The sequence below is a fragment of the Chelonia mydas genome, chromosome 3, assembly GCF_015237465.2.
Source record: "Chelonia mydas isolate rCheMyd1 chromosome 3, rCheMyd1.pri.v2, whole genome shotgun sequence".
In the NCBI taxonomy this organism is placed as follows: domain Eukaryota; kingdom Metazoa; phylum Chordata; order Testudines; family Cheloniidae; genus Chelonia; species Chelonia mydas.
The window spans coordinates 13,846,582-13,862,752 of NC_057851.1; the positions used below are offsets into that span (position 1 = coordinate 13,846,582).

At 42.6% G+C, this 16,171-nt stretch overlaps 1 protein-coding gene across 6 annotated transcripts in view; it reads left to right on the plus strand.

Annotated features, from left to right (window-relative positions):
* Positions 1-16,171, plus strand: part of RUNX2 (RUNX family transcription factor 2) — a 212,034-nt gene that overhangs the window by 148,670 nt on the left and 47,193 nt on the right. For all 6 annotated transcript variants that reach the window (XM_037893906.2, XM_037893904.2, XM_027824170.3 and 3 more), the window contains one exon: positions 8,519-8,680. In XM_037893906.2, the coding sequence (XP_037749834.1) occupies positions 8,519-8,680 (162 nt within the window). The remainder of the gene's footprint in view (positions 1-8,518; positions 8,681-16,171) is intronic.

Consider the following 16,171-nt stretch of genomic DNA (forward strand, 5'->3'; position numbering starts at 1 on the left):
TGTAACCCTATACACTTTGGAGCCTGGCTGCCTTAGGGAACACTTCTCTCCCCAGGTTCTACCATGTTGGTGGTGGTGCTTTTCCTGAAAGTCCCTTGGTGCACTTCTGGGGATTGCAAGTACTGCAGTTAGTGGAGTCCCTTGCTGAGGAATGTAGGCCTGAGAGAGACAAGGTTTACAGCTCAGAGTGCTGAGTGAGGCACACCTCTTTGATCAATCAATAGCTTGACCATGGGAGATTGCTGAATTTGTGCTTATTTGGGGGTAGTACAGCCTGAGTAAGGAGCTGTTTGTGCTTTCCTTTGGTGCTGTATTTTCTCCAGGTAACATGGATGCTATGCAATAGGTGCATACGCACAAAAATGAATCAATAACAACTTAGCCTTTTCTATCCATTGCTCTCTTGGTAAGGTCATTTGAGTGAGTAGGATTTGGCTGTGTAATAAAAAGAGAAGTAACCTTTGTACAGCAAGAAAGGCTTTTTATTACATTTGATAAAATTAACTAGGTGTTGCTTTGTAAATGCCTTCGTTTGGTAATTTTTTACCCTGCAATTAAGATAAAAGAAAACCATTAGTTCCTACTAATTGCAGCAGTACACAATTGTTTCCTTATTATGAAGGCCAGTGTGTAACACAGTTAAGCACAGTTAAACTTCTTTTGTTTAATTCCAGTTTAGGTTTTGCATAATGATTGCATAATCAAACATAAATAGTATTTAGAACCTGGCCATCTCCTATCTGAGTAGTAAAGAATTAAGAATGTGTGCTAATACATCTGCTGCTTTACTGTTACATTTCTTTTTCTGGGTTCTATTTGTTTTCCTATAGTATCTGAATACTGGTGTTTTTTTTTAAAATACACCACGCTCTTGAACCTGCTGAAGGACCAGTTTGTTTCAGTGGAAGCATAGCTTAGCTTAGCACAGACTTGTCCTTATTCAACATGGCATTTTAACTATTATTCTGCAAAAGCAACATCGAAGGGTCATTAAAAAACAAATCATCCAATAAGCAGATACCTTTGCTGAAGTAGTGCAGATCCAATTTGAACCCTGCATATTGCTCATAAATCAAGTCTCATGTCTACTCACATTCAGTTCCTGGTATATTTGCTACCTTTTTTTTTTTTTAAGTGGAACTCGAACGACTTGCTCACGTATCAAATTACCCTCCCATTCAGACAGCGAACTGTTGCATCAATTCTTAAACATGAAACAAGAAAAACTGTTGTTTTTCTAAAATACAACCAGTGAGGATTAGCTTCTATCAGATGGGAAAAGCCACAGGCGTAATGGCAAGAATGCGGTCAGTGTGAGTAGTGGAATCTCAGCTGCAAAGAAGAAACTGTGAAGTGGGAGTTAAGTGAGGTTTCATGCTCCATCACCACTATGGCACCATCTGATCTATAGGCAATCTGTGACTTTAGTAACTGAAATAACAGCACTCAAAGGCAGGTTGTGTGAAACATGCTTCTCCCCCACTCCCTTCCCCCTGCCCAGCAGCATTTAACTTCATTTTTCAGACTGGGGAAAGACGGCGCAATCTCTATCATTAACTCATGACATTTATTACATGTAGGGTGATAGAAGGCAGAGTTAATGCAATTAGGGCTGGATCCTACCAGCCTTACTTATACTGCAGTCACTGGGAGAACTCATCTGCTCTGTCAGGCCAAGAAGGCTCTTTGCTGAAATGTTCTTAGAAGGCAAACAGACTAACAGGAGTACGGGCAGAGAGCAAAATCATCCCTGTGCAGAGGGTCAGCACAAAGCTGCAGTGAAGTCCCCCTTACCTCCAATGTTGAGGTGTTAAATATTGATAGGCCTTGTACTGACCATCTACACAGAGATGAATTCCACCCAGAGAAAGAAAGAAAGCCTTCTTTTCTGGGCAGGATGCTTTTCTAGAACCAGCATCATTGCTTTATAGGAATTTGTTGTAGATTGTCAGGAATTTGATGGAACGAAGCGAGTTCCATTTACTACAAAATCTATGTAAAGGTTTATGGACTAGCTCGTTGAGAACACTGCTTCCTTTAGCCCCTTAGCAGCAGTTTTGGTTTATCATCAAATGGGGGAGATTAGCCCAAGCACAATGTGCCATTTAAACCCAGTGTTGGACTGTTTTTACTGGGTTGAATTTTACCCATAAAGATTGTCCAGAATTTAGTCCGGAGAAACAAGTTTTGGCTGCATTTTTCTTTAATACAGAGATGTGGCCCATAGAAACTACAAGACCCAGCATGCTTGGATGTATGTATCAACATAGAGTAGTGGGAGCTGTTGGCTGCAGCTCTGCATTGTGGACAGAGGTGACTGCAGTCTGTTGCATGTTATGCTATTCCATCGCATCTGCAAGCTACGGGCAACTTATCATGGTGACCCTCTGTCGAGTTGCTCTGTTAGCAAGAGCAGTTTCGGGTTTTTGTTCTTTAGGAAATGTGACTCTTAAGGGATTGTTGGTGGTGGTGGGGTGATTTTAGAGACTGAAAGCCAAAATCTGGTCTCACTTATACCAGTGTCAGTCAAGAAGTAACGCCATTAGACTTGACATCAATGGAATTACTCCTGATTGACCATGGAGATTCGGATCTGGCCCAGAGTTTTTAAGAGTCCATGAGAAACTCAGAGAAGAGAGTTTTCTACAATAGCCCATTTACTCATGCAGAGAGTAGTCTTTGCTTTGTTAGGACCATAATTGAGGATATCTTACTTTAAATATTTACAAAAGATAGCTCCGGACTGCTTGTTTTTCAGCATGAGCAGTAGCATTAATATAGTCAGCAAACAGACGTGGCACCAGGGTTGAATGGATGACAGGGACTCAATTTAAATGACTGTGTAAAGCATGCACGCACGTGTTCTTTTAGATTTTAGACTCGGCAGCAGTGGACCCCAAATTTTTTATATCACACCTCTCCCTTACCCGTAATGTAATCTGTCTGCGCCCAGCCGGGGCTGGGAGTGGGGCTGTGGGCCAGGAGCTGAGATTGGGGCTGGAGCCAGAGCCACGGCCAGGAGTGGAGCCGTGGCCACAGCCAGGGCTGGAGCTGCAGCTGGGAACGGGGCCAGGGCTGGAAGCTGGGAGCCAGGCTGAGGTCAGGGGCCGGGGTCGGAGCCAGGAGCTGAAGCTGAGGCCTTGCTTGGGGCTGGAGCCAGAGTGGAGTTGGGGGGAAGAGCAGGGCTGGGTGGCGCTCCCTCCCCACCACTGTTCCCTCTAAACTGTGCGCGTGTGCGCACGCACACAGATCCTAAACCCTGCGCACACGGCGAAACACTGCGCGCACAAAAATGTGCACAGAAGCACAAAAATTTGCACAGAAGAAATTTTTTGTGCACACGGCCTGTCAAAAATTAGAGGGAACATTGCTCCCCACCCCTCATGGGGGCTGGCCCGGGCGCCGCCACACTTCCTGAACGTTCCTTTGCATTCCTGGGGGGGGACGGGACACCCCACAGTTGGGGGACCACTGCTCTACAGTGAGAAATGGTCACCATGTGTATCTGGTGATCATGTTCTTCAGCACTCTTTCAGTTTGGGGAATGGAAAATTGATTTCTCTTCACTCTAGCTCTCTCATAACATATTGCCAAAGCATTGCAAAAGGCTACTTACCTGGGAAAGCCTGTGTAATTGACAGGAGAATTGGGACATTGATTTTTAATTTTGCACAGTCCATCCAACATTTGACTACTTTCTAAACACCCTTGTTTTCCCAAGAATCCACTAAGATGTATACAGTAGACCATGGAAGCGACAGTCAAATAGTATGTAAATCTACCAACCGTAACTATGAATGTGGCAACGAAGCCTAGGAATGAAATAATATGCAATATCTGATATTTCCTGCTTCACAGAAACTTTACCTGGAAGTGCAAACAGGAAGTAGCTGTGTGCGTATTAGTTTAGACCTCACCCCGGCTGACTTGTTTCAGCCAATCTGTGCATGAAGTTTAGGAGTATTTGCAAGCTATGCCCTGTTGTGAATGACTTATGAAAGCAGCACTTTTCTTCACACCCACACAGGCATAACAAAAATGTTTACAAAAGGAGGATTGCTATTAGTAATCACTCCAAATTTTGAAGTGCAGAAATATGTTAGCCCTGAACGCCTGGCTTTGGTCACCTCACTGTGCTCTGCCTTTCTTCAGTATTTGCATATTGCCATCAAGACAGCTGGGTGGGTTATTTCTCTCCCCCCTCCCCTGCCTGCTCAGTATGCTTTTTTTATTTTCTTGTATTCTGGAGATTCCTTTAGGCAGAGTCTCATATGTTCTAGGCTTTTAAGAATTGGAAAGATGCTGCATTTGTAAGCACCAATGATCTTTCATGTGACAATCCAAAGCTTCTGGCCCCCAGACACCCAGAAGCTGCCTGATCACCTGGCAAATCTCACAAGCGCCCTGGTTAGAACTAACAAGAGAATTTGCTTCTTGTATAGAAGGCAGAAAAAGCTTCCCACTAATATGCTCACAGGCCATTGTATGTATTTCACCACTGCATACTAAATTCCCCGTGTATCCAGGCTAAGTGATCACTCAGCACACAAGCAAAGAAAAAGGAACTCTCAAAAAGTTCCTTCTGATTCCCTCTTAAGTCTTTGTGCCCAGCTTTGCCACATGTCCCAGAAAACATTGATCTGGGAGCAAACTCTGGGGTATGAATACGCGCCGTGAGGCTTGGAGGGGCTGGGTTTCCCCTCCATATATGGCTCTGTTTTCAGTACAGACTGTGACGTATGTGGAAAAAACCCCAAACAAATAGGATTGCTTGATCTCTTGTGGCCTAAGTTCCTGCTCCAGTGGCATTTGATGGGAGCTGTGTTAGGGCTTGTCTACACTACAGGTTACGTCGGTATAACTTATGTCGCTCAGGGATGTGAATAAGCCACCGTCAGAGCAACATAACTTACACCAACCTAACCTCTGGTTTAGAAAGCACCATGTCAGCAGGAGAGCGTCTCCCTCTGGTTTCGCAGAGGTGGTTTTATTAGGCCAATGGAAGAGCTCTCTCCCATCAGCATAGAGAGTCTTCACCTGACATGCTGCATCGGCACAGCTGTAATGCTTCTAGTGTAGACTAGCTCCTCGTGCCACAGAATGTTGCATTGTGGGTCCCCAGCTGGTCAGCGGTCTGCAGGACTAACAGTTGTTTTTGAAGTTTGTGCACTGAATTTCCCATTTAGCCTGGTTAATGAGTGCGTTCAGCCCAGCTTGGGGAGATGAGTGCAATTTACCGTTCGGCTTTGCAAGTAATCTTTGACAGGCAGCACGAGTGCAGCTCCCCCCCACACACCCCCAGCCCTCCGCACATGCACACACAAACACCTGCTGTTCTTAATGAGGTGGCACTGCTTTGAACGCTTCTGCTCACAGAAGCTAGAAACTTCAGTTTCCTGTTTGTTAACAGGCCAAGCACAGTGAACAAAGCCAGCCAGCCACAGGGCAAGATTCTCCACCCTGCCCCAATGGTGACCTCAGCCCTGACTTACGGTGGCGAGGAAGTCTCATGACTATCCATTCTGGCGCAGCCCTGATTTCCTCCCAAGCAGTTACTCTCAACTGCAGTAGTAACTTTTCTATCAACTGTTGCCTGGGTTTGGTTTGGTTTCAGTTTTTTCTTTTCAGTTGCTTCCTTTTCTAATCAGTGATGAACTGGGCCCTCATTTCTCTGCAGAGCTCAAACTGAACTTACTTTCACTCTCATTTGAGAAGTGGTCATGTTGGAATATGTGTACACTGAGTCAGAGGCAACATGGGGTGGGGGGCATGCGGTGTCATATACACCCACTCCCCCCCAGTTTGCTGCTTGGCTTTGTACTGAGCATGCTCACATGAACTGAGCATGCTCAGTAATATCTGCTGAAGCCACTCCCCTCACTGTATCCCCCCACTATCAACAGGCACGGGTCAGCTCTACACTGAGCTATCTGGACTGAGAGGCCCCAACCAAGATCAGGGCTCCATCGTGCTAGCTACATAGTAAGAAACAGTCTGTGCTCCAAAGAGCTTACCAACTAAGCGGACAAGATAAAGAGTAGGAGAAAGAGAGTATCCTGGGGAACTGAGGCACAGAAAGGTTAAATGACTTGTGCCCATGGTCACACTGGGAGTTTGTGGCCAGGGGTGCTGAAAACATTTGTATACTGGGGGTGCTGAGAGCCAGTGAACCAAACTGTAAACCCTGTATATGATGGAAACCACTTCAAGCCAGGGGGTACAGCAGCACCCCTAATTCTAGCACCTATGTCTAGCAAAGCCAGGACTGAACCCAGATCTCCTGAGTCCCAATCCAGTGCATTAACCAAAAGAGAGTCCCTCCTCTCATATTCTAAAATAATTTTTGCTTTTAAAACTCATACTGTTACAATGGTGAATTGCTGAAATCAAGTATCAAAAATAAGAATCAGTTTACATGACGCTAAAGCCTTTATTCTTATTTTAAGATGGGATGAGCCAAGGAGGCTATATTTAGATCTAGGGTTAGGCTAGATTTCAGGGTCCCAGGCCAAATGAGGACTAGGATATGAGTTGAAGGTGTGATGGTGCACAAATGTGAAAAGGACTTCTGTTCCCATGCGACTTCTACCATTCTGAGTGGCAGAAATCCCATGAGAGCAACTGTTTGCATGAAGGTCTCACTGTCTTGGGCCCAAATCCTGTGAGAACATCCATTCTTAGGATATTTCTTCCCCATTTGAAATAGAAATTAAGCCCCTTCCAGTATGAGATGTGAATCAAAACTATAAGGGACCGTCATTTGGATTCAAAGACTGGGATTGAAAACCTCCTGGAATTTGAAGGAGTTTGGTTTTGAGGTTCTGGTCCTGACCCATCATTAATTTTGATACTGTTTTGCCACTGTGCATAAGCTCCCCCCCCCCACCCCCCAGTTTAAATTTGCTTACTGTTCATTGAATAGTGGATTACAGTACTGGTATGAGGCAGAAAGAAGTGTCAATATCAGATATAACAACAGCCAGTCCTATTTGAAGTTGTGCCAATCTATACGGCCCTAGCCTTGAAATTGTGAAAACAAAGAAGTTCATTACATTTAACGATCAAGTGTCCTTCAGATTTCTGAGGAGCATTTATGTTAACCATTTATATTATTCAACTCTAATATAAACGACAAACTGAAGGAAAATCCTTTTAAAATTAAATTAGAAGGGGTTTTTTTTTTTGGTTGTATCTGTATAGTTATTTTGCTTCAAGGAAGTATCTGCTTTCCAGACATCTCTTCAAACAAATCATGTCTGAACAGAAAAAATAAACAAGAAATAGCTGACACTACAAGGTTTTGCCATGTGGAAGAGCAGAAAGAGGGTTTTGTTTTGTTTCTTTAAAGATGAATTTCCTGAAGAAAAAAAAATGAGGAGGGGATTGCTTATGCCATTCAGATTTTGTGTTTCTGTCAACAAAGTGGAGCCTTGAGACACTGCTCAAATGTAGCAACATCTTGAGGTAAACTGGGATTGATTTGCTACTTTGGAAATAGTAGAGAGAATATGGATGCGTTGCAGTAGGTATAGAGCAATCCAGAGGCATGCAGTTCTCTTGCGTACCACCTAGCTTTCTCAACAAACTCTCTTAGCTAGGAAATGCTGCTGGGTTTTCACCAATGTAAAAGAAAAAAATAAATGTTGATGAGTAATTCCTCCTGTCAGCAGTGAATCACCGGTTATTGACTAAAAGCAAAATTGTTTACAAAACCTAGTTAGTAGGAAAATAGAACTGCCCACCCTCTTCTCTCACCCAATGCAGCCCACCAGAACTTCAGTGGAAAAGAGAATCTGCATGCCCTTGAATCATTCCCTCCAAGGCAAGCTGTAAAAATTAGAAAAGTCATAATTAACTTTCAGTGGTTACCCCCAAACCATTCAGTTTCAGATGATATTGATGGTGATTACAGGCAATCGGACTAGACTCCAAACGTGATTTTTTTGGACAGATGCTAATAGGATTAATGACGTTTTCCTTCTTGGATCACTTTCTCGGTGCTGAAAATGCTTCTGCTTAATGTTGAAAACTGGATAACAAGTTGACAGATGTGGCCATCAACTTTTAGTTCTCCTTCCCTCCCCAAAAAGCCAGTTTTAAGTTCAGCTGCAGCATTAAAAAAAGAAAAACAATCCCAAAACAAAAAACCACACACACTGAGGATGTTAACACAGCTCTGAGCTGCTACTGGAAGGCTTTATTAGGACTGGATTAGAGAGTATGGGAATTTATGGAACACTGGCCACATCATTTTAAATTCTGCTTGCTACTGCTTTAGAAATTCAGAGGAAGTGCTTTGTTCTGCACTGAGCATTTCCTGCCATATTATTTTCCAAGGTGAAAAACTCAGAGCCAGGGAGAAGGGAAGGGTGCTGGGAATTCTTCTTTGTCAAGCATTCTCATTTTTCATGACATCCATGTGCTTAGATTCTATAATGCCACTCTCATTGATTAAGCTGCTGGTGTCCCTAAATCTTTCATTTCTTTTTTAATTTTCTCTTTTTGTTTTGTTTTTTAGACCCCAGACAGGCACAATCATCCCCTCCATGGTCATATGACCAGTCTTACCCATCCTACTTGAGCCAGATGACTTCACCATCCATTCATTCCACAACTCCCCTGTCCTCTTCACGAGGCACAGGCCTTCCTGCCATCACCGATGTGCCCAGACGCCTCTCAGGTAAAGACCATGCTTCAACTAAAATACTTATGCAGACAGGAACAGGAAAGGTTGAGGCTGCTTATGCAGAAGCTATCTGCCCTCAAATGCAGCTTAGCAGCAAAAGTGAAGATCTGTCTGTGGTACCAGAGTTTCTGAACTGTGAAGGGGTCAAAATTTCTTTCTTTTAAAGGTTTTGATTCACAAATTAAAGTGCTGCCGTGTTATTCTGAGCATGTAGTTTGAGTGTCTGAAGGTCCATTTTAAGTCAGGTTATCTTTAACTGTCTGATTCAACTACTGAATCACACTGTTTTCAACAGGGGGCCATTTGTCTATCTGTTACGAAGCAACTATGATAATTTCTCCATATTTTTGATATTTTAATTTTTTTGACTTCTGTCTCCTAAATTAGATTTGACTTACTGTCAAGGGCCTCTGTTTATTTAATATTTAGACCTAAGGCTCACTCTCGCTTATTTCAATTCAGTAGCTCAAGATAGCTAATTCCCTTATTTAATGTGTGATTAAGATCTCTATCAGAAACTGGTTGAGTCACTTTAGGGTACAGAGCAGTCCTGGGAAGACTGGACAAATTGTGCCTTGGAATGATGAAGGAGAGAGGAAATCTTCTTAGGCACACGCACTATACAGCACTGACACTTATTATCAGACAAATACGCATACACCCATGTAGTTCAAATGATCACAAAGGTAAATTCAGCTGTGTAAAGTAAGCCAGTTGCCCCACTATAACATACAAAAATGGAACGGCAGGCCTTGTGTATTTTGTTAGTCTGGGGAGCAGTAGGGGAAGGTGTCTTAGCTGGAGCATTAAAACTCTAAACAGACAGGTGTGGAAATATTGGTGAGGTATCTGCCAAAAGCATGTGTAATATAAAGAAAACCTTTACAATTCATTAGTAAAGCATGAAGAATTGGTCTTATTCTATTTTTCCATGTTTGTAAGACACTGTTACAGTCTCAGATTCTAGCCCCATACACCTGTTTGACTTGCAGCCAGGTGAATTTCTTTCTGTCTTGTTTTCTCCCTTCTACAAAGCTCAGAGCACTGTAAATGTTACTCACTTCACTGAGCTGCATCATGGACAAACTGAACGTCAGCCAACAGGCATGTAGGATTTGATTAGTTTAAATTCCTTTATTTCTTTCATCTTGGAGGGGGAAAGCTTTGTTTCTCAAACAAATAGCAGCAAAGATCTCTCTGGCCTTAGTGCTCTCTGGGTTTTCAGAGAATGCAGCATTTCCATATGGGTCAACAGTTCTGGCAAAGCCCGACAGGCTCTTCTGGCCTTTCCTTGTGATGCTCATTTGGTTTAAAAACAAAATTAACTTTATTTTGAGGAAATGATATGTTTGGCTTTAGCTTGATTTCTCTTTCGTTTGAGTCTCCTGATGGTCTGTGCAGCCCTGTGTGATCAAAGCAGTTATTTTTGCAATTTTGCCCCCAGCAATACCTGCAGGGAAAGGCCCAGACTGGGACTGCAGCATCTGTACAAGTTACTTGCCCTGAAGCCCTTGCTTGCTAGTGTGTATTCAAACGTGAGTGCCTAGCATGTGGGGCGCACGCATAATGGCTAAAAGACCTAACTATGTACATCATAGGACCATATGCAGTACTTTTCTGTTTTATTCCACAACAAGCTATCCCCACTTCTCCTGTCCTTCACCTTCTGGTGAACAACCTATCTCTCTGTTTTTGTCTTTTCCAAACATAGGAAGCTGGCTTTGTCACTTAGTTCTGAATCTACCAAAGAGGATTTTGATCTGTCACCAATATCTGAGACTGTCTGTAATACTGCGTGTTAACTCACTACCATTTAGAATGGCTGCCTGTGGCTTTCTTAGGTTGAGGACTAGAGCTGACTCTCAAACAGCAAGGAGACATATTGTAGCACAATTTGAAAACGCTGGAATCCTGCTTGCACGCCCCAACGCAGTGAATTCCACTGCACAGTGGCAAATGAGCGAGAGCTGGATCTGGCCCGTATTGTTTATAAAGTGTGGAGTGGAATGTTAAAGTGTGGTTTTGTGACTGCAAAAATTGCCACCTTCTTACCCAAGAGATGTGCTTTCCTTGGGTGTATTCCAGCTCCTATTTGCCGGCTTTTGGAAACAAAAGAAATTGTACTGTTTTTTACTCCCCTTAGCCCAGCAGAACTAACCCAGCTCTGGGAGGGGAGTTTGATTCTAGTCCTTGTCCCACATTTTCAACCCTATTGTTAACTAAGTCCCAACCTTGGGACCTCAGTTACACTTGTCCAACCACACAGAAGGGTGAGATAAGAAAGGATAGTTTTGTGGATAGAGCACTGGACTGGGATTCAAGAGAACTGGTCTCAATTCCTACCAAATTCCCTGTATTACCTTGGGCAGGTCAGTTAATCTATTCTGTACCTCATTTTGCCATCTGTAAAATAGGGCTAATGCGTCCCTATGAGATGAGGGTGTAAAATCACTAATGATTGCACTACGCTCAGATATAATGGTTTGCCCCTCAGCACAAATATAGATAGAAACACTTATGCAACACCACTGAATGCAGTGGGGATGCACAGGTGTAACTGAGCGCAAAAACTGGACTCCACTTCATTATTGGTGAAGGGATATCAGAAGGAAAGAGCCTAGCTTGAATCTGCTGGGCTGGCAGTTACAACAACCAATGTATCACTTGTAAACTGAGAAAACTGGATCCTCCTCCATTTGATCCATTTGTACAGAGCCATTTTTCAGAGTAGAACTAGGCTTTTTAGAAGAAAAATTACATTCCTGGGAGCACAAAAAAAGTCCAGGCACCCTCCTGCATGAGGGAGAAATTACTTTATTTAGAACAAAAGTATTACAAGGCCTTGAAGAGAAAAATAATTGTTTCTTAGTACAGTGGCAGAGAACTGATTATCACCTTTGCTAGAAATATACAAGAGCACTTTAATGAATGCCTACTGCTTATCAACAAATGGGAGGACAAATGGTAATACTTCAGATTCAGGCCTCACATGCCACACCCACATTCCCACTGGCCACATTCACAGTTATGTCTCGCACATATCAACGTTATATCACCCTAGTCCCTGCTGCCTGCCTACATGGCTTTGTCTAGACCGATATTCAAGCGTGGTGAGAAGGTGTTGGGTACCACATGCCAGCTAACACATTTTAAGGGTATGTCTACACAACAGCTGGTGTAATTGGCAGCACAAGACGACATACACATGCTCACTCTGCTCGAGCTAATGCCTAAAAGTAGCAGTGTGGCCGCAGTGGTGCAGCTAGCGACTCAGGCTAACTGCCCAAGTACCATCCTGCAGATCACACAAGGACTTGCAGAATCAAGGCCTTCAACAATTGCAGGTTTTGGCCAATAAATGTTAAAAGAGTAGTAACATTAATACACAAGAACTTAGTCATGAAACATTTACGGTACCTGATACAAAAGCAAGGAAATAAGCCAGCCAACTAACAGTACAAACCACAGGCACACCCATCCGCCCCTTCACCCTGCCATTACCACAGCTACCATACCTCACAGATCATAAACTTAACTCTGTCTGTCAGGGGATGCTAGCCTTCCAGCACCCCTTTTTACCAAAGCATCCCCTACAACACACCAGACTACTGCTCAGCCTTCCCTTCTTCACCACACTACCCCTCCAAGCATTGTGAACTGTAGCAGTTTGATGTGTGGCCTCAGTCTCCAGACCTAGAGAATGATGGGAGATGGCATCCATTTTGAATTTCTCTGAATGAGAAGATTTTATGCGTCACTCTCTGCTGACAGATAAACTTTCATTTTTAAAAAAACAGTGGCAAAAAGACTCTTAAAAACCTATATATTTCTTTTAAAAACTACCCATTGTACAAAATCCACTCAAGATTCTCCTATCTGCCAATTTTTGGAAAGGTTCATACTGTTTCTCTTAAAAGACACCTGACAAAAAGTAGGGACAAATTTTAGCTAGAGCCCAATTTCACAGTCCTTATTAAAAATGTGTGAAAAGAAGTCAGACAAAAACTACTTAGAGCGGGCATAAAAACCAACACTGAAATTTAGCATTGAAGGGTCACCTGCCTGTAAAGAAAAAAAAAAATGTATGCCTCATTTTAAGCCCATTTCAGAACTTAGACCTTAGTTCCTGCTGTGCCACTGGGCAGTCTAGTTCCTCCACTAATGATAGTTACTTGCTAGCTGTGATATGTCTTCCCAGATGACGCCAGCGCATTCAATCTCCTCGGTCACTGCCTTCTGCCAGTTCTTCCTTGACCACCTTGCTTTCTTTTTCCTTCCTTTGGTACATCAGGGGTTAGGTTGGGTCAACTATGTCACTACTAACTATATGGATTTTTCACACCCTTGAGCAACATAGCTGGGTCCACTTAGTTCTTTATTGTAGACCTGGCCTTACTCCTTTTTTTAAATGAAAGCTGAGGCTCAAGAGCAACTGAGAGATTTGTCTGTTATCTCACTTCTCCTGGCTATTCCTTTGTACACCTCACTTTGGGAAACACTGAGCTAAACAGACAAAAGGAACTTCTGAAAGCTCAAGGGATTCTACAAGTAGAATCATAGAAGGGTAGAAATGTAGGGTTGGGATCTCAAGAAGTCATCAGGTCCAGCCCGCTGCTCTGTGGCAGGACCCAGTGAACCGAGACCATCCCTGAAAGGTTTTTGTCTAACCTGTTATTAACAACCACCAGTGGCAGGGATTCCACAATCTACCTTGGAAGCTTATTCCACAGTTTAACTACCCATGTAGTTAGAAAGTTTTTTCTAATGTCTAACTTAAATCTTCCTTGCTGCAGATTAAGCCCATTGCTTCTTCTCCCACCTTCAGTGGACATAGAGAAAAAGTCATCACTATCCTCTTTATAGCAGCCCTTAACATATTTGAAGACTGTTATTAGTTCCCCCGTGGAGTCTTCTTTTCTCAAGATAGAGATGCCCAGTTTTTTTAGATATTTCCTCATAGGTCAGGTTTTCTAAACCGTTTGTCAGTTTTGTTGCTCTCCTCTGGACTCTCTCCAGTTTGTCAACATCTTTCCTAAAGTGTGGTGCCCAGAACTGGACGCAGTACTCCTGCTGAGGCCTCACCAGTGATGAGTAGAGAGGGACAGTTACCTCCCATGTCTTACATATGACACTCCTGTTAATACACCCCAGAAAGATAAGAGCCTTTTTTGGAGCTGCGTCACATTGTTGATTCATATTCAGTTTGTGATCCACTATAACGCTGAGAATGTTTTCAGCAGTACGACCACCTAGCCAGTTATTCCCCATTTTGTAGTTGCATTTGATTTTTCCTTCCTAAGTGAAGTATTTGCATTTGTCTTTATTGAATTTCATCTTATTGAATTCAAACTAATTCTCCAATTTGTCAGTCATTTTGAATTCTAATCCTATCCTTCAAAGAGCTTTCAAGCCCTCCCAGCTTGGTGTCATCTGCAAATTTTATAAGCATACGCTCCACTCCATTATATAAGACATACATGAAAATATTGACTAGTACGAGACTCAGGACTAACCCCTGCAGGATCCCACTCAATATGCCTCCTCCCAGTTTGAAAGCAAACCACTGAAAGATCTTACTCAAAGAGTAATTATCAACCAGTTGTGCACCCACCTTATAGTCATTTTTTCTAGACCACATTTCCTAGTTTGCTTATGAGAATGTCATGTGGGACTCAAAAACTTTACTAAAAATGAAGATAAATTTGTGCTGTTCAGAAACAACTCTGTCATTTGCAGTTTGTACCTAAACCTGTGACTCATCGTATTTTTTTTAAAAATGGGACTATTTATTTTGCAAACCACAGTTTGTCCATTTTAGCTTCCTGCCCATTTAATCCTACCTAGGCATTATTGCCCCTTGGCACTCACATGTAGAACATCAATAGGAGCTTCTCTCTACCGTGGAATCTCTCATTGGAGCTATTGTCCAGAAGCTGTGTTGCATGATCCCTGCCTTTAGGATATAGGCTAAATTTTTCAAATGTGGGTGACCTAAAATTTGGCAACTACATCCATATTTAGACATTGAAATAAATGGCCTGATTTTCAGAACCCAGTTGAATTGAAGGACCCAATCCTGGTCCTTACTACAGCCCCATTTAATTTATTTAAAATTACTGGACAGGAAATAAACAGGAGAAATTGGGGTAGAGGGAAAGAGTTTTTATTCCAGAAGTATGAGATTTGTAAACAATAGAAAAGAAAGAAACAGGTGGAACTTGAAGTGGAATAAATTTGTTGCTGATACAGACAGGAAATAGCACACTCAAATATATGGGTATGTAGAGATATATTTTTATCTGAGTTTTCTTTGCAATGTGTTTTCTATTTATGAAGTGTATCTAGAGTTGCATCTGTTTCCAGAACTTGCTGCTAACAGTTAATAATGATGCCAAAACATACTTTAGTTCCAGCTTGAGACCAAATGATATTCATTTTTGATTACTAATTTAGCATCTGATGTGAATTAAGGATATTTTCCGTAAGTGCCAGGCCTTTTCTGAAGAGCTAATTAAAATGATATGAACTTAAACCGGAATAAGGTCTCATAGTCTGAACATTTCTGTAATGATTATTCTTACCAGCCTCTACTGGCTTTTGGAAATAGAATGGTAACTACTTTTAGGGACAATAGAGCAGCCAGTCCAGAAATTTAAATGGCCTTATCCTGCAACCCTTAGTTATGAGAGTAGTATCACTCAAGTCAATGAACTACTCATGCGATGGCTCTAGGATTGGGCCCTCTTATCTTTTGAATATAGGCACATGTCCATTTCTGTGTCCTCCTAGTGACTGACACACGGTAGGCCTGATCCTGTGCAGAACTGAGCTACACTAAGCGACACTTCCTTCCATTAAAATCAGCGGAACAAGGAGGATGCTCAGTACTACAGGAGGGGCAGACAACACTTTGTAAGATGGGAGCTGTTATTATTTGTGCATCCATAGTTACTGGGCTTGAGGGCACTCACATCTGTGATAAGGAAGAGTAATTCCCTCCAGTGCAGGAATCACAAGATGAAATCCTCTGGCCTGCGTTACACAGAAGGTCAGACTAGATGATCATCATAGTCTCTTCTTGGCCTTAGAATCTATCGGCCCTGCATCTTGTTTAATCATTTACATCAGCTTGCACTGGTAGAAATGATTCCACAAGGTGCAAGGCAGTGGAGAGTCAGTCCTCTGAATGTATGAGTATGCTTGATGCTGTGCAGAATATGCTGAAAACAACGCTCTTGTCTCCAAAAGCTTTACACTCTAAAGGGCACAACTCTGCAACCCTGGCTCACATGCAGTAATGCCAACTCAATAGACCAAATCCTCTCTTGGTGTAAACAGGTGCAACTCCATTGACTTTCAGTGCTATTTTACCCATTGATACCAGTGCAAAATTTGGCCTATTATGAAGGTTGCAGAGCTGGAGCCTAACAAACCATCCCAACACCCTTCGGAGGTGGGAGGGCTAGTATTTTTTATCCCCATTTC